Below are 17,137 nucleotides of genomic sequence, written 5' to 3'. Positions count from 1 at the left end.
ACTTTTACCAATCACAACTCGTTATATAGCGAGTTGTAATACAAAATTATGCCCAATTATGTAATACTAATATAATTCTATAAGTTTCTAAAAAAAAAAAAAAAAAAAAAACATAATTCTATAAAGGTAGTAAAAAATTTGACATAAGCCAAAACAAATTCTGACATAAAACAATTTCGTAATACTCCCATGTTTGAAATTAAACCCGCCGTCACCAAAAATATTAAATGCTTTATATTTTGATTTTCCACACGTCTTTTGTTTTCCAGTTTCTTTATATACTACTACACAGGCTATCCTTCTCTGCCACTCACTCCATTTCTCACACACTTCACTGAGCTCTATCTCTCTCTCTCATTTGAAAGTCTCATACACTTCACTTTGTTTTCTCTCTCTCGCGCACACAATGTCACGACGTGGCGTCGGTAGACAACCGGACTATCGTCGTGACCAGCCGTCACCGGCGTCTCAACAAGGCGGTGGAAGAGGCAGAGTTGCTGGTGGCGGACGAGGCGACGCTGATGGAAAAGGAGCCGGTGGAGGAAAAGTAGGAGGAAGAGGACGCGCTACTGCTCCTTCTAGTTTCTCTCCGGTTGTTTCACAACCATCATTAGTCGCTTCACCTTCAACTTCGGCTCCTCCTCAGTCTCAGCCTCAGCCATCACCGTCCTCGGTGGCTGAACTGGCAAGTGGTGTCGAAAGGACAGTCACATTGCAGGATCGAGCTCCGCCGAGAAGGCCTGGCTACGGAAACGTCGGAAAGAAAATCCAAGTCCGAGCAAATCATTTTCTCGTTGAAGTCGCCGATATAGATCTCTTCCACTACGATGTCAGTATCAAATAAAATGACAAAAGCTCTCTAAATATGAATCTGGACTTTATTCACTGAAGAGAGAAAATGAAAACGTGTAGAATAATTACATTGCTCTGCTATATATACATTAACTAACAGAATTGTAAATGCTTCTATAAGTGGTTGACAGCTGTATTAAAACCACTAAACTCAGTATTAACCACGTGACTGAAAAATTAAAACTGTTTAGTTAGACGGTGCCGTTTCTTGTGTTTTCTTCTTCTTGCTTTTGAGTAGAACGACATCGTTTTCATCCTTTAATTTTGCCTTCTGTTTTTTTACAAAACGCCACCGTTTTCTTCTGTTCTTCCTTTTGTTCTTTCGTCTGAGTTTTCACTGTATCTCAAACGCAAACTTCTTCTCCATTTTTTTATTTACATTTTGTCCAGGAAGGAACTAGGTGGGGCCAGGCCCCTAGTCCCAAGAATTTTCTTTTTAATATATATATAATTTTATATTTAGGCCCCTACCCTACAATTTTACATTGATTTCACTATAATAGTATTTGCATAAGTTGTAAAAATACACCTACATCAATCTATGCATCACTGTGTAAAAATATATTTGTGCTCATTAACTATGTAAATTTATACAATTTATACAATTCCGTAGCACAAATGTATTTTTTTTCAAATTTACACGTTTATTATAGCACATATGTATTTTTGTATAATGATACCTAGACTAATGTCAGTGTATTTTGGGGTTGGTTGGAAAAATTTACAAAATAATTGTTGCTATGCAAATGAATATTTTAGAAATTATCTAAATTGAGAGAAGTGGTTTTAGTTGAGGAAGAGAGAGATGATTTGAGATAATAATAAAAAATTAATACGGAAATAGTATTCTGATGAAATGTAGTGTAAAATAAATAATTTGATATGGAATATTTTGAAAAGTAGGTATATAAAATAAAATAAAAAGGTTATTTTGCTAAAATAGACATAAATAATTGCATGAGTTAATATTGATACTCTAATGTAGTAAGACACAATCGTGTTTTGTCTTTGTTAGTAGATAATTTCATTATATTGTATTAAGAAACAATGATTTTGTGTATTTGTCTTTGTTAATAGTTTGTTAAAGCTAAATCGATGCTTATTTGAAATTTCATAATTTTTTTTTTACTTATACTTTACCCCCTAATTCGAAATCCTGGATCCATTCCTAATTTTTTTTCTTTATGACTTTGTTTTTAATGCACCAAATTATTGTTTATCATCCTGTTTCATGTATTTTAGTTTACTCTTATTTTTTAAATCTTCGTTGATTACAATTAATTTTTTTTCTTTACTTTGTGTTCTTCGACTTTTTGGTTTATTTGAATTTTTTTTAAATGTATGAAGTTGATGTTTGTGTTAACGTAACAATCGGTCTAGAAATAGAGTTTTGTTTCTTTTTTCTTTTTCTTTTTTTTGTTTATTTATTTGTTATTTCCTGTCGAAGAATCCCATTTCAGCTATACTGATAGCACAATGGTGATTTTAGTCATTTTAAAAAAAATCTCGGCTGATTATTATTATTATTATTTTCATATTTTATGTGTTCTTTGACCTTTTGGTTTTCAAATTTTTTTTTTATAAAGTGTGTGAAGTTTTTTTTTTTTTTTTTTTTTGGAGAATGATTAAGTGTGTGAGGTTGATGCATGTGTGTGAATATAAAAATGGGTCCATAATCTTATAAAATATTAATAAATAAATAAAAGTCCATAAATGAAGACTCATTTCAGCTTCATTTTGTAGTAGTTTGTTTTTGGGTATTTATCTGAGGATCTAATATGTATAGAATGTAATGCATGTGTATATTTTGTTGTGTTGGTTTAGGTGACTATAACGCCAGCGATAAAATCAAAGAAAGTGAATCGGAGTGTAATGACTCATCTAGACACGCTGTACCGAGAGTCACATTTTGGTGGCAGAAGGGCTGCTTACGATGGCAGCAATAGAATGTATACTGCAGGTGCATTGCCGTTTACATCCAAAGACTTCATTGTCAAGTTAGACAATGATGACCGTCCCGCATCTTCGACTTCCAGCTCTGCGAGGTATTGTCCTTCCATTTTCTTCTTGTTGGGTATTTTTCAATTTTGTGGTGGTTTAAATTTCATCTGATATGAATTGCCATTGCTCTGTTTTAGGTGCAGAAAAGAACGCCTATTCAAAGTGGCAATTAAGTTGGTTTTTAAGGCTGACTTACAGCATCTGAAAGAGTTTTTAGTCAGTAGGCAGTCAGATGTTCCGCAAAAAACAATTCAAATTCTCAATTTGGTACTCAGAGCGGAACCATCAATGAAGTAATTTATATATCTACATTTTTCTTGTATAGATATGGATATTTTTATTTTTTATAACTGTGTTAACATGGTGAAAATTTGGTTATAGGGATACTGTTGTGGGGAGGTCAATTTATCATCCTAACACAAATGATAGATTGGGTGACGACGGTATTGTTTATTGGAGAGGCTACTACCAATCTATCAGGCCAACCCAGATGGGGCTCTCGCTCAACCTCATCGGTATTCTTCATTCTTTATCTATGCTTCTTTTGTATGTTTTATTTGAAGTTGCACTTGTATTATATTGCTTTTAACATGTGATTGATTTTGTCGCAGATATGTCGGCCAGAGCATTCTATGAACCACTTCTTGTGACTGACTTTCTCGCAAAACATTTCCAATTTAATCTATCAAGTCATCTGTCTTATCAGGACCGTCTTATGGTTATTTTCTACGCTCTGTGATGTGGTTGTTGATGAATAAATGTGACTTTTGAATGAGGTGTAGATGAAGATTAAAGTTAGCTTCCTTTGTACCCAAAAAAATATTGAAAAACAATAAGAGTGTTTATTCTCATGCAGAGTAAATGGATTTTGTTGTGTTTACATATAAACTCAATTGGTGGTGATGGTGATTATTCCCATCCACTACATTCTTTAATATGCCAACAGTGTAAATATGTACAATCAAATATACTATCTTCAGATATTCTGTTAGCTATATACTTGAAGTTGTACTTTCAATGGATTGTCGATGATGTACTTATAAAAAAAATGATTTGTTGATGCATAAATTAGCTCCAATGAAGTAATTCTGTTTTGTTTGTGAATTTCAGATTAAAAAGGCTTTGAGAGGAATAAAGGTTGAGCTTCCTCAGACGGACTATGTAAGAAGCTACAAAGTCACTGGTGTTTCAACACAATCAGTTAGCCAATTAATGTGAGTAACTAGGCTTTTGTATTTGTCCTCTTCCACTCTCCCCTTCTTTTGCATCCCTCTTTAATTGGTGTATTTAGTATGTAACCACAACGTTGTATGTAGTGAATATAAATATCAATTCAGCAAGGTAGACTGTGTTTGCATTGCTCTGTTGTTTTGTTTTTTTGAGTTAAATACAAAAATTGGAAAATGAATAGGATTTTAACTATTTAATGAAAATGCCATGGTTTCTTGAAAAATCTATAAGTGACTCCCTCCCCCTTTTTGCCTCTTTTTCTAAATGATATCTTTTATGATGTTTATTGTTTTGTTCTGCTCATTTGCAAATGCTCTTAGAAACTACTCTTTCTCATGGATTAACTTTGCTTATACTGCAAATTGCTTTCTTGTTGTATTAAGTTTAAGCAATTTAGGTTAAAAAATAAATAAATAAATAATAAAGAAAAAATAAAACAAAGAAACAAACTTAAATGTGATAACAATTTGTGTTACTAGTGACTTGCTTATGTGTTGGCTGTGCTTCAATTTTTTTTATATTATTTTTTTTTTTTTGTGCTTCTAAGTTTTTTTCTTCAACTTATGTGGGTTTTTTTATTTAAATAATTTTTTTGGACTAATTATTGTTCATTTTCCTTGAGGTTTACCCTTGATGACAAGAAAACAAAGACATCAGTTCTTCAATATTTTCGTGACAAATATAACATTGTTCTCCAGTATGCGTCTTTGCCTGCCCTTCAAGCGGGTAGTGATTCAAATCCAGTTTATTTACAGATGGAGATTTGTAAGATTGCTGCCGGACAGAGATACACTAAAAGATTAAATAAAAAACAAGTAACTACCCTATTAAGAGCAACATGTCAACGGCCTTATGAAAGGGAACGGAATATCACAGATGTATGTTAATTCTGTAAATTGGTGATAATTTGTTCAAATCTCTTTTGAATGAGCTTGTATAATTTCCAATATGTATTCATTGTTGGTAATCAAATGATGTATGGTTCTCTTTTATTACAGATCAGAAAGCGAAAGCTTGTAAATGAGGACTTCGGACTCCAAATACAAGAAGGACTTACAACGGTTGATGCTCGAGTGTTGCCATCTCCAACGGTAATTTTGTTGTTGTTTGTTTGTTTGAACTATTTAGCCTATATAATACACTAAAATTTAATGTCACTTCCCTTTTTGCAGCTTAATTATCATGAAACTGGGAGAGAACCAAGGGAACAGCCTACAATGGGGCAATGGAATATGATAAACAAGGTCAGATGGTGCTTATTTTGTTGTGTAGCTGGTTACTTGATTCTGGTGTATCATAATTGATCCATTCCTCTGACATTATTTAGCTTTAAAATTCTGTAAAATTGGGTTTAAATTAGCGTTAGAACAGCACCCAGTGAATAATAGCAGCCCAAAATATGTGGCGGGTAAATGGTTAAACTGGGTGTTTCCCAAGATCAAAGGCTGTCTGCCTGTATATTGTGAAAGGCTTTTATTATTCATAAATGTTATTTTAGTTTGATTAACCATTATAATTTTGATTTTGTAGAAAATGGTCAACGGCGGTAGAGTGTCATATTGGACGTGTGTGAATTTCTCTACTCGAGTGAACAAAGATTTTCCGTTCCAATTTTGTGATCAATTGGTCAACATGTGCAACAGCAAAGGAATTGTATGAGTCATATTACCTGGTGTTCCATGATTACTTTATTGTATAATGTGCAGATCCTTACTGAATTTAGATAATTGACTCTAGACATTTTTGCACATTTCACCAGGATTTTAACCTAGACCCTTTGATACCAATACATTCAGCTCATCCTGGTCAAATTGATAGGGCTCTCATGGATATTCACAAGCAGTGTGAAGCCAAACTTAAAGGAATTGAGCCAGCAGGAAAACAGCTTCAGCTGTTGATAATTATTTTGCCTGATGCCACTGGGTCATATGGTGAGCAACTCAATCAGTATTCAGATTTTATAATTAGAATTGGGTTCTTTCGCTTATAATAATTTTTGTTGCTTTTAGGGAAGATTAAACGTATATGTGAAACGGAGCTAGGGATTGTTTCTCAGTGCTGTCAGCCCAAGCAAGCATCAAAGCTTAGTATGCAGTACCTTGAAAATTTGGCTCTCAAGATCAATGTGAAGGTTAGCTCTATATGATTTCTGATTGACTAATCCTGTTGAATTCATTGGTGGATTCAAATTTCTAAACTGACAATTGAAAACCTTTATAGGCGGGGGGACGTAACAATGTGTTAACTGATGCTATACAAAGAAGAATTCCTCTTATATCTGATCGACCAACAATAATATTTGGTGCGGATGTGACACATCCACAACCAGGAGAGGACTCTAGCCCTTCGATAGCTGCGGTATGTCATGTAGTTTTTTAACCCCTTTATGACTTTATCATGTTAAATGGTTTAATTGATTGACACAGGTAGTAGCTTCTATGGATTGGCCGGAGGTAACCAAATACAGAGGACTTGTCTCTGCACAGGATCACAATGAAGAAATTATCCAGGATCTCTATAAATTAGTGCAGGATCCTCAAAGGGATTTGGTTCATGGAGGCATGATCAGGTAAGGTCATGCATGATTCTTTATTACCTTAGTGGAAGGAAATATTATTTTTATTTTATTTTATTCTTATTTTTCCTTCAATTGTGTCACTCTTTTCAGAGATCAACTTATTGCCTTCAGAAAAGCAACTGGGCTTAGACCCCAGAGGATTATTTTCTACAGGTACAATATTGTTTTTGATGATGCAAAATTGGATTTGTTCATTATATCTATCTGATGTTCTATTTTACTCACAGAGATGGTGTTGGCGAAAGCCAGTTTAGTCAAGTTCTGCTTTATGAGATGGATGCAACAAGAAAGGTAGTATAGCTATTGTTGTGAACTCGGGAGTCATTGTTCCGGGGTGCCCTTATGTATCACATAGGCATTTACCAGGAGTACCAAGGACAAAGATTCAGAATCAAACATTACTTGATTGTTGGGAGTACATTACACGTACAGCGTGTAAATAAAAACACCATCGTCATGTTTTTATGTTGGTTGAATATTAGTTTTTTGTTGTCTCTTTATGTTGACACCTTGGTCTCTAATTTTATAACTGTTTCTTTCAGGCCTGTCTCTCACTAGAGGAAAATTATCTGCCGCCAGTTACTTTTATCGTTGTTCAGAAAAGACATAATACACGCCTTTTTCCTACAGATAATCAGACAGACAGGAGTGGCAATATTCAACCAGGTTCCCATTTTGTCACCCTAGGGTCAATTACAGTTTGTTGATTTTACAACAACTGACTGTGTATCTCGATGTGTAGGTACTGTTGTCGATACGAAGATTTGCCATCCAACTCAGTTTGACTTCTACCTTAACAGCCATGCTGGAAGACAGGTAAAACTTTGGTTCATTGTAGAATTAACCTTCAGAACAGTTGGCTTTATTTATGATAGGATTTTGATTTATTAATAGACATACCTTCCTTGTAAAGGAACGATTTGAATTCATTTGTATTGTACTTGTAGGGGACTAGCCGGCCCATGCACTACCACGTGTTGTACGATGAGAACAATTTTACTGCAGATCTCTTACAAGTGCTAACCAATAATTTGTGTTACACGTAATGCCCTTCCGATCTCTGGTTTTTTCTTCTTCTTTTTTGAATTCCTACTATGCATCATAAAAACATTTCTGTTGTGTAATTTTGTAACTTAGGTCAATTTCCTTTTCAGGTATGCAAGGTGCACTCGATCAGTTTCCATAGGTTTGATATTGTTCCTCTTTTGATTTCATTTTCTCTTTTTTATTATTATTTGTTTTTTTCATTTAAATTACCATTAGATTGTGCATATGCTTATTTCTCTACTGAAACGACGAAAATTCCTATTGCAGTTCCTCCTGCATATTATGCCCATTTAACAGCTTTTCGAGCACGCTATTACATTGAGGGTGATACATCAGATGGTGGTTTTACTGGGAGTGAGAACAGAACGGTGTTCCGGCCCCTTCCTCTGATCAAGGATAACGTGACGGATGTCATGTTTTATTGCTGAGATAGGTGTTTTGTGGGGTTTCTTTTGGACGATAATGCTCATAGTTCCCCCTTTTGTTTCTCTACTGAGATTAGTTAGGCCTTTTGTGGGGATTCTTTTGGATGAAGTTCACTATTCCCCCTTTTATGTTTCTATCTTTTGTCAATACTCTCTTGCAATTGGTGCTTTGGTCTAGTTTCCATTGCACCTTACAGGCAACCGCTATAGTATTTTTTTTTTTTTTTCTTTGTTTTTTTTAGAGAGAATTTCAACCTATGACGTCCACTCCTGATAATAGCTTTTTATCTTCCTTCTGTACAAGCAAAACTAATTATAATTTGCAATGGTGTAATATTTGCTATTATAAAGTGAATGGTAATTACCAATTTGGCCAACTATTTTTATTTTGGGTTAAAAATATCATTTTTTATTTATAAGATAGTATTTTAAACTTACAAAAATTTATATTGACATGAATTTAGTATTTTAAATAAAATATGATATAAATAATCAAAATATTATAATTCCCTTTTTTGAATGAGAAAATAATATTTTTGTGTGAGCTACCATTATATAAGAATATAATGTAAGGAAAGGTGGGATAATATTGATATATTGTTATTCCAACAATCCAAATATTATCATAAATTTGTGAAAATTATCACAAATTACTTTTTTGGATATATAAAATAGATTCAACTTATCTCCATGATAATTGTTTTTTATCATCAATATAAAAGTCTTTAGATATCATGCTTTTTATCATTAATACAAAAGTCTTTGGATTTGAAAAGTTAAATGCTAGGGCTCGTAGTGGATTTTAATTCTAATAATAGAAAATTAGCAATTTAGCATATTTACATTTTGATTGAAAATTATAAAACAGTTTTATCCCTAAATGCTATTATTTAAGATAAAACTTATTGATCATCATTTTTTTTTGTTTAATTTAGGATTCAATATTTGTTTACGTTAATTTTAAATATAAAGTAATAATTTCTTGACACATTTAAAAATAGACATCAAGCCTGTAAGGACCGAATTTGGATTGGACCCAACATAGGATTGGGTTTTAGCCCAATAAGCCCAAACAATGAATTTGTAGAGCGTGGATAAAAGAACTAGTTCTATTTGATAATAAAGACAATAACAGTTGTTTATTTAAGAGAATCAAACACAAGTGAAATGAGAGAATTTTTCATCGGCACAGTCCGAGGAGCTATATTATAATATCCAGTTGATTATCAATGTTATAAGAATTCAAAAGATTATTACAAAGATTTCTTAACTTCTCAATCCCTTTTCTTAGGCCACCTCTCCATGCTATATACTATAATTTTGGTATCATCTCTACCCTACACGTGTAGGTTAGTTTCTAGGAATTCCTTCTTGTCCCATCTAACACCTCCCAGAACCTTCAACTAGCAGCTGTAAGGCTGCTTAACTACTGTTCAGGTATCACCTCCACATTAATGCTGCCAGAGAGTTAGTTGAGATGCATTTAATGTGGAGGTAGCAGCTTTTGAAGATATTTGTTGCCTCCCTTTACTCCTCCCTTATCTAATGTCCGACTTCTAATCGTGATGCAACATTGAAGGATGTCAAGAATGATAAGACATTTTTACTGACCTCGGATCTCTATTTCCGAGATGATTTTTCTCCTCGAACATATTTTGGACTATCATATACAATCCTTATTTCTTCTTCTTATACCATTCTCATAATAACCTTATTTGACCGTCCTCGGATTAGTTAATATCCTCGGATTGGACCATAGGCCCAATTCGTACAGTTTTAATAGTACCTTCTGGCTAACTAGCCCCCACAAAGCCAATTTGGTTTTATTTTTTGGATGAATAGGGCTTGTCCAGATCTTATTTCTTTCTTCTCTTTTTTTTTTTTTTTTTGAAAAATGATATGTCCACAAAATTTTTACAACAAATCTTAAGTGTCAGGTTGTTATTAGTTGTTATTATTGGGGCAAAAAAGTAAACTTAGTGTTAGATTCAGATTTGAACCTATAACAACTAACCACCTATGATTTGTTGTGAAAATGTCATGGACGTAGCACCTCTTTTTTTTTTTAAGATAAGGCTAGTCGAATTGTTAAGGTATAAAACATCAATAATAATAATAATAATAATACAATACGTTTAATTGACACTTGAGCTTACCCAAGTGCTATTGGGACCACTATATGAAATCTTTGTTATAATAAAAAAAATAAAATAAAAAATAAAAAATTTTAAAAAGCTCAATAACCTCTAGGGGAAAAATTTTATTTTGAGTCATCGACTCATTGTAGCTCAATATTTCATTTTCTTTCCCCAACATCTTTCATTTGTGGAGGGTGTATAACTTTATATGCAACTCTGTGCGAAAATTGTCTATGAATTTGTGAAAACACACCCCTCTAGTTTTTGTAAGTTGAAAACATCATTTTGGTCCTTACATTTTGGGGTCATAGTTAATTTAGTCCCTACATTTTAGTAGCAGTCAATTTGGTCCCTATTATTTTTAAGTTGGAGTTAATTTGGTTCCTACCGGTAACTTACTAACGGAAAATGCCTACGTGACAAATGGTTTGTCCTGTTGGCGCACACGTGGCTAATATAATAATATATTTAAATATTTAAAAAACCACCTAAGCATTTTAATTTTTAAAAATTCCATTTCAGAAAAAAAAAAAAATGAAAGATTAACTGGAAATGATTGAAATCACGCTTACTGGTACAAGTGGTTTGATAGAGAATACGGTTCGAGTCAAAAGTTCAGTAATCTCTTTGAATCCCTATTGCACAAGCTCAATCCCTTTTAGTCTTCAATCATTTAATGTAGATTTCGCAAGCACAGATATCAAGGTCCTAGAGGGATGCAACTATGCTTTCCCATTAGTCAGCCAGAGATGCTTGAGTCCATTAAAACTCTGGAAAAATTGGGTTTCATCACAATGGTGCTGGATTGGAAGATGTATAAATGGATCAATGGTTGGCATGAGATGCTCGTTTCCTTCAATCGATAGACGAGATATCTTTCAGTTATTAATCAGTGCATTCCAGTTAATCTTTCAGTTTTTTTCTTAAATGGATTTTTTTAAAATTAAAATGCTTAGGTGGCTTTTTAAATATTTAAATATATTATTATATTAGCCACGTGTGCGCCAACAAAACAGACCATTTGCTATGTAAGCATTTTCCGTTAGTAAGTTAACAATAGGGATCAAATTGACTCCAGCTTAAAAATAACATGGACCAAATTAATTGCTACTAAAATGTAGAGACCAAATTGACTGTGACCCCAAAATGTAGGGACTAAAATGGTGTTTTCGTTTTTTTGTAAATAGTCATGTTAATGAGTACTTTTAGGGTAATTATTAATAAACCATATTAAGAAAATTTTGACACTACATTTATGGAAAATATAAAAAATTGTCGACAAAATTAATTGTTTTATCATTTTTCCATAAAATGTTTCTAAAAGTAGTTATTAAAAAAATGTCATTAAGGCATTCATTAACATTTTCCTTTGGTGAAATGTGAATGATTGGTCCATAACTGAAGAAACAAATGTTGAAATTGAGAAAGTAAGGATATGGAAAAAAAAAAAATAAAAAGATTGATCTAGAGAGATAAACTAATATATTTAAATGAAATAATTAAAAATTAAAAATTAAAAATTAAAAATTAAAAATAAAAATAAAATAAAAGAAGATGAAGAAGAAGAAAAGAGTAGCCTGATGATGTATATACATAACTACATATGAACCAAGTAAAGTACCAAAAAAAACAAAGAACAAGTTGGGCTTTAATTTGTTACTGTTAATTAAGATTGATGTGAATCTTCTTAGCCCAATCTGTTCTAATAAGCCTACAATTTCTCGGTTATGGATTTGCACATCGCATCCCCGCATCCTCTGAGATCGATAAAATTATTTGGATCTTAATCTTATTAACCAAAGAGATAAGTTAGCTCAACACAAATCAATAATCTTCCAAGGAATTCCACGTTGAACCCTCCTCAATTGCTCAATTGTCTTTTCTAAGTTAATCGGTATTGATATAATCAAACAGACTTCTAAGTCTTAACACTTGTTCGACTTTTGGAAGAACTCATTTGTTCGACTTTTATATGTCTAAATCTTGATTTTTCTTTAATAATGTAATTAAAATATCTCCTTCACAAGGGACTTCTCCATAATACTCTGGGTGCTTTATGGCCACTGTATGAACTATAAAGTCTACTATAACTTATTATTATTATTATTATTATTATTATTATTATCTATATCTATATAATAACTAATAGTCGAAACGTTTAACTTTTTGTTGACCACTCCTCAATCCTCCACGTGGCTACATAAATTGCTGACACGTTCACTTTAAAACATTAAACAATTGTGTCTTTTCGGTGGTTTGCTTATTTAGTTTCAGTGGGTAACTACTTATTAGTGTTTAAAAATACCGAACAATTGTATCTTTTCATTTTTCAAAAAACACCTTCTTCCATTGAAAAAAAAAAAAAAAAAACCGAGAAGTTATGTATTTTAAATAACCGAACCGTTTCAGTACAATTTTTGTTATAGTTAGTGGCTTGATTCAGTTTATTTAAAAAACCAAAGCGTCGTATATATAAAAGAGTCTTACATGGGTAGTTATAAATTTTGCAAGTATCAAATTCCTTCCCAAAAAAAAAAACATTTTTCTATCTCTCTATACGCTCTTCTTCCCCTCTCTCACCCTTTCTCTGTACTTCCCTCCATATAAATTTTGTCCTATCTACAAAAGTAATCGAAGCAAGACTTCACAATTTTTGACCAGCAAAGTTCCAAACCAAGTCCAAAGGTTCACCATAAGTCCAAAACTTTTTATTTTTATTTTGCAATTTTCTTATGATTGTATTTGTTTGGTGAGAAATTGAGGGAAAAGAGAAGGAAAAAAAGGGTTTTGGATCCTGGGAAAGAATGAGAAATCTGAGGGCACTACCATTAAGATATGGTAAAAACCTAAATAGACGAAGGCTACACCCCAGCCAATTCAGAAAACTGTATCAATCATCCTCTAGAGAAGGAGTAGAAGAAGAAGAAGGAGGAGGAGGAGGAGGAAGATGAGAGAACGGTCTCACCACCTTGTTACCTTGTGATTCAGAAAACCTGTTGAGAAGTCTTCTTTTCGTCTTTCCTTTTTTTTTTTTTTGCCATTGATTTCAAGATCAGGTACTAAGTTTTTGCCCTTCTAATTGATTTTTCATAGTTCCAAAAATCCCCCTACAAAATTCTCTAAGCAGAAACCAATGGCTGCCTAAGTGGGTATGTATTTCTTATTTGAATTGTGATTGTGGGAATTATTATTGATTGAAGAGATTGGCAGTAAAGATTGGGTTTCTAGGGTCGTTTTTGAGAAAATTCAAATAAATTTTTTGGTGTGTTTTGTTTGATTTGTTTCATGTGTTAACAATTAATGCTTTGGGATGTCATTTAAACTTCAAACTATGGATCATGGACTCATGGAGTGGCTAATGTAACAGGTATAATCTGAAAAACATGGAATAATTTACGATATTTAAGACAGTGAGAACTATAAGTGGAAGAAAATTACAGCATTATGAAATAAAATAATATCAAATGGAGACAAACTATTGTGCGAGATCGTGGCATATCGTTTGTGAAATATGACATTCATAAGTGCCATAGCTACATCTATGTTGCATTGTAAAGTTATCATCATTAGTTTTGAGTTTGAACAATTTGTTTTTACTGTGTTTTAACTCAGTTTTATTTTTAGATAATATCCATCTCATATATTTATTTTTTTTATTGTTTAGGACTGTATTTGGTTCTAAAGTGATGGTTTCACTCTCTAATATTCGATGAATTTTTTTTTTTAATTTAATTTTTTATCGTGGTCTCATACGGTTTTTCTCATTGTTCAATCAAAATGCAAAATTTCAGTTTCAAGGTCATCAAAGTTGTTGGTCAACATACTGTACTCATGGGTCTATCCGTTGGGAACTAGATTGCTTGAAGGGATGAAAACGGTAAGTGTTTTTCCTTGAATCATCTTTTTGGGTTGCTTTGAATTAACTTATTTTTTAGGTCTTCTTTTGGTGTTGAATGACACATGTTTGATGAAATTCATTTTAAATTTGATATGAGATCTTTTCATTCAACTTTTTTTTCCATCCTCATGTTGTGATATCTGAGTAGCTATACCATGGTTGTAAAAAAGTTAAATTTTTAATGGAATTTATTAATTTGGTTATAATAGAAAATTTTCTTATAAAATTTTTTTAAATCTAAAATCTCATGTTCTTTTGGTGTTACATGAATTATATTCAATGAAATTCCTTTGGAATTTGATATATAATCTTCTCATTATATCCCCTCCCCCCCCCTCCAAAAAAAAAATCTTCTTGTTAAAAATCTAAGTATTTATACAATAGCTGATTAAAATCAAATTTTTACAGAAATGAATAATTTGGTTACAAATATGGAGATTAACCCAAATATTCAAAAAGAAAACTAATTCTAGACAAAACATAAGAAAAAGAAGAAGATTAAACCAATTCTAGACAGAACATAATTTTTTTTAGGTTTATTTGTTTTGGTAGAAGAGATTGAAACGGTGTTGCATCGCAGTAAACTCGTCATCTTCTCCTACACGATAATGGGTTCCTTACAAATACGATTTCTTTGTTTTTAGTCAACTAAAATATTTGAATGGCTGAATTTTTTATACTGAAGTAAGAGATTATATTAAGTTTTTAGAGTTAGTGCATCAAGTTAAATATATATATATAATTTTTTTAATAAAATAATTCGTAAATGGGTATGGTAGCAATTTAAAATGTGAATGTTTGATGTGAGATTTAATTTTGATGTATATTTGTGTTGTTAGTTCTATTATGTGTTTAATTTTTGGTTTTTGGTTACGTAGTGGAATCTGTTTCAAGATTTGCTTTTGTTATTGGCTTAGTTGGTTTGCAGCAGTTTTATTGCTTTTGGGATTTATGCAAAACCAATCTTTTCTATCCTGGTTTTCACAGCTTCCTTAAAATATGTATTGTCATTATATGTCATTCTATTTATTTGTTTATGCTAATCTAGGCAGTGGCAACAGAACGCCGGGAGGTGAATGTGGTGACAGATTACATTCTAAAGGTAATAACAGCAAATTGTTGAATTGATTATGAAATTGTTTAGAAATTATCATTATAGTTCACTTTTATTCATTTTCCACGTTGTTTTCAGGTTTTGGGATTGGACGTCTGTGCAGATACCTTAGTTGGGAATCAAATGTTAAGGGGAATATCTGGAGGGCAAAGGAAACGAGTTACAACTGGTAAAGTCAAATTTGTAGTTCATATATACAGAATCATATTCTCTCTACATCTGTATCAATAATATCTAATACTAAAATTATAGGTTAGATGTTGGTTGGACCATCTAAAGTGTTATTCATGGATGAAATATCTACTGATTTGGATAGCTCAACAACTTTTCAGATTGTGAATTCAATCAAGCAATATGTTCACATTTTCAATGGAACTGCTGTCATCTCCCTCCTCCAGCCAGCACCGGAGACTTATAATCTTTTCGATGACATTATTCTCATCTCTGATGGCCAGATTGTATACCAAGGTTCCCGTGAACAAGTGCTTGAATTTTTTGAATCAATGGGCTTTAAATGTCCTGAGAGGAAAGGGGTGGCAGACTCCCTACAAGAAGTGAGTTTGAATAAAGGGTTTTTTTTTTTTGGTCTCATATATGATAATAGTATTATTATCTTCTAAAGAGGTAAGCATTACAAGTAGAATCTCATATTTGGATTCATATATAACCAATTTATAGGTGACTTCAAGGAAAGATCAGGAGCAGTACTGGGCACAAAAAGACGAGCCCTACAATTTTGTAACAGTCAAGAAATTTGCTGAGGCATTCCAATCTTTCCATGTGGGATGGAAACTCGGAGATGAACTTGCAACTCAGTTTGACAAGGCTAAAAGCCATCCAGCTGCTTTGACAAAAAGAAAGTATGGTGTCAAAAAGGCAGAGCTGGTCAAAGCTTGCTTGTCAAGGGAATTCTTGCTCATGAATAGGAATTCGTTTGTCTACATCTTCAAGTTCATTCAAGTAAGATGAGCTTTATAGTATTTTTTAAAACTTTCATTTCTTTATCAAATTTCATTATACCCAAATATGAGTAATATAAACTTTTTCTTTTGTTTTCTTCTTTTAGCTTACAATAATGGCAATGATTGTTATGACAACTTTCCTACGGACTGATATGCACAGAAATTCAGTAACTGATATTCATGACCGTTGCAAACCTTCCTGTTTTCTTGAAGCAAAGGAAGCTCAATAAATTAAGATGCAATCTTTGTAACATCAAATGCAGAAAGGCTCTTCACTGCCCAATTAAGATCTCAAAAGTGGGTTTGGATTTTGGGTTTTGGTAGTGTTAACTTCTTTGCTTAATATGTTTTTGCTTAATGGAATTCAATAGTTTGACAAGTGAAAGTTTCTTCATATGCCACGTCCTAATTGTTCCAGTTCTTCAAAGAGTTGACTTCCTTAAAAGTGAGTTTGTTTTTTTGGTTTTGGTTTTGTGGTTTTTGTCTTTTTTTTTTTAATACAACATTTCTTATTTAGTGTTTTTATTATTGCATGGGTTTGAATATGAGAAATGAGATTATTGTAATTGCATATAATTTAAATATGTATCATAATATAATATATATATATTTTGCAAAACTTTCGAGTTAGCGACTAGTTATTATTATTCACGAAATAATATAAGATCAACAATACCACAACTAGCATTTTGTGTGTACTAAAGAAAAAAAAAAACGATATTTATGTCAATATGGCAACATTCAAAAAGTAAAATTAAAATAAAAAAATTAGAATGAAAAAAATAAAAGAAACGTTGAGATTGTGTTGTTTAATTAGGAATAACAATGTCCACCAATTATAAATTGCAATAAAGAGTTGCTATTTAGGTCAATAAAAACAAAATGACATTTA

General features: G+C 32.3%; 2 protein-coding genes across 5 annotated transcripts; both read left to right on the top strand.

The window, feature by feature from the left end:
* Nucleotides 1–406: 406 nt before the first annotated feature.
* Nucleotides 407–8,270, top strand: LOC115995443 (protein argonaute 5-like). The gene is made up of 21 exons (XM_031120018.1): nt 407–829; nt 2,677–2,897; nt 2,997–3,146; nt 3,235–3,368; nt 3,465–3,571; nt 3,964–4,067; nt 4,706–4,961; nt 5,082–5,174; nt 5,256–5,327; nt 5,614–5,736; nt 5,843–6,014; nt 6,093–6,214; nt 6,304–6,441; nt 6,510–6,652; nt 6,752–6,814; nt 6,889–6,952; nt 7,204–7,327; nt 7,404–7,477; nt 7,609–7,703; nt 7,816–7,847; nt 7,976–8,270. The coding sequence occupies exons 1-21, from the start codon at nt 407–409 to the stop codon at nt 8,134–8,136; spliced, it is 2,871 nt and encodes a 956-aa protein (XP_030975878.1). The 3' UTR covers nt 8,137–8,270.
* A 4,510-nt stretch (nt 8,271–12,780) lies between these two features.
* Nucleotides 12,781–16,706, top strand: LOC115980192 (pleiotropic drug resistance protein 1-like). Of its 4 annotated transcripts, none has more exons than XR_004089341.1 (7): nt 12,781–13,327; nt 14,063–14,148; nt 15,218–15,271; nt 15,362–15,452; nt 15,616–15,837; nt 15,962–16,243; nt 16,350–16,706. XR_004089341.1 is itself a non-coding variant. In XM_031102473.1 (6 exons), the coding sequence occupies exons 4-6, from the start codon at nt 15,787–15,789 to the stop codon at nt 16,473–16,475; spliced, it is 459 nt and encodes a 152-aa protein (XP_030958333.1). In that variant the 5' UTR covers nt 12,781–14,148; nt 15,218–15,271; nt 15,362–15,452; nt 15,616–15,786; the 3' UTR covers nt 16,476–16,706. The 4 variants fall into 4 exon arrangements, 1 of the variants encoding a protein (XP_030958333.1); XR_004089339.1 differs by having other exon boundaries at nt 12,781–13,420; XR_004089340.1 differs by having other exon boundaries at nt 12,781–13,638.
* The last annotated feature ends 431 nt before the right edge of the window (nt 16,707–17,137 follow it).

Source organism: Quercus lobata, chromosome 1 (genome assembly GCF_001633185.2).
Source record: "Quercus lobata isolate SW786 chromosome 1, ValleyOak3.0 Primary Assembly, whole genome shotgun sequence".
Lineage (NCBI taxonomy): Eukaryota > Viridiplantae > Streptophyta > Magnoliopsida > Fagales > Fagaceae > Quercus > Quercus lobata.
Note: the sequence above shows the minus strand (reverse complement) of the source record. Positions and strands in the feature narration are given on the sequence as shown.

Bases quoted from the DNA above. Each gene is read 5' to 3' on its own strand.
- LOC115995443 (XM_031120018.1), top strand. From the start codon at position 407: ATGTCACGACGTGGCGTCGGTAGACAACCGGACTATCGTCGTGACCAG. The intron at 3,572-3,963 runs GTTATTTTCTAC...TGTGAATTTCAG, and splicing joins CTTATCAGGACCGTCTTATG to ATTAAAAAGGCTTTGAGAGG. The intron at 5,328-5,613 runs GTCAGATGGTGC...TTGATTTTGTAG, and splicing joins AATGGAATATGATAAACAAG to AAAATGGTCAACGGCGGTAG.
- LOC115980192 (XM_031102473.1), top strand. From the start codon at position 15,787: ATGGGCTTTAAATGTCCTGAGAGGAAAGGGGTGGCAGACTCCCTACAA. The intron at 15,838-15,961 runs GTGAGTTTGAAT...ACCAATTTATAG, and splicing joins TGGCAGACTCCCTACAAGAA to GTGACTTCAAGGAAAGATCA. The intron at 16,244-16,349 runs GTAAGATGAGCT...TTCTTCTTTTAG, and splicing joins ACATCTTCAAGTTCATTCAA to CTTACAATAATGGCAATGAT.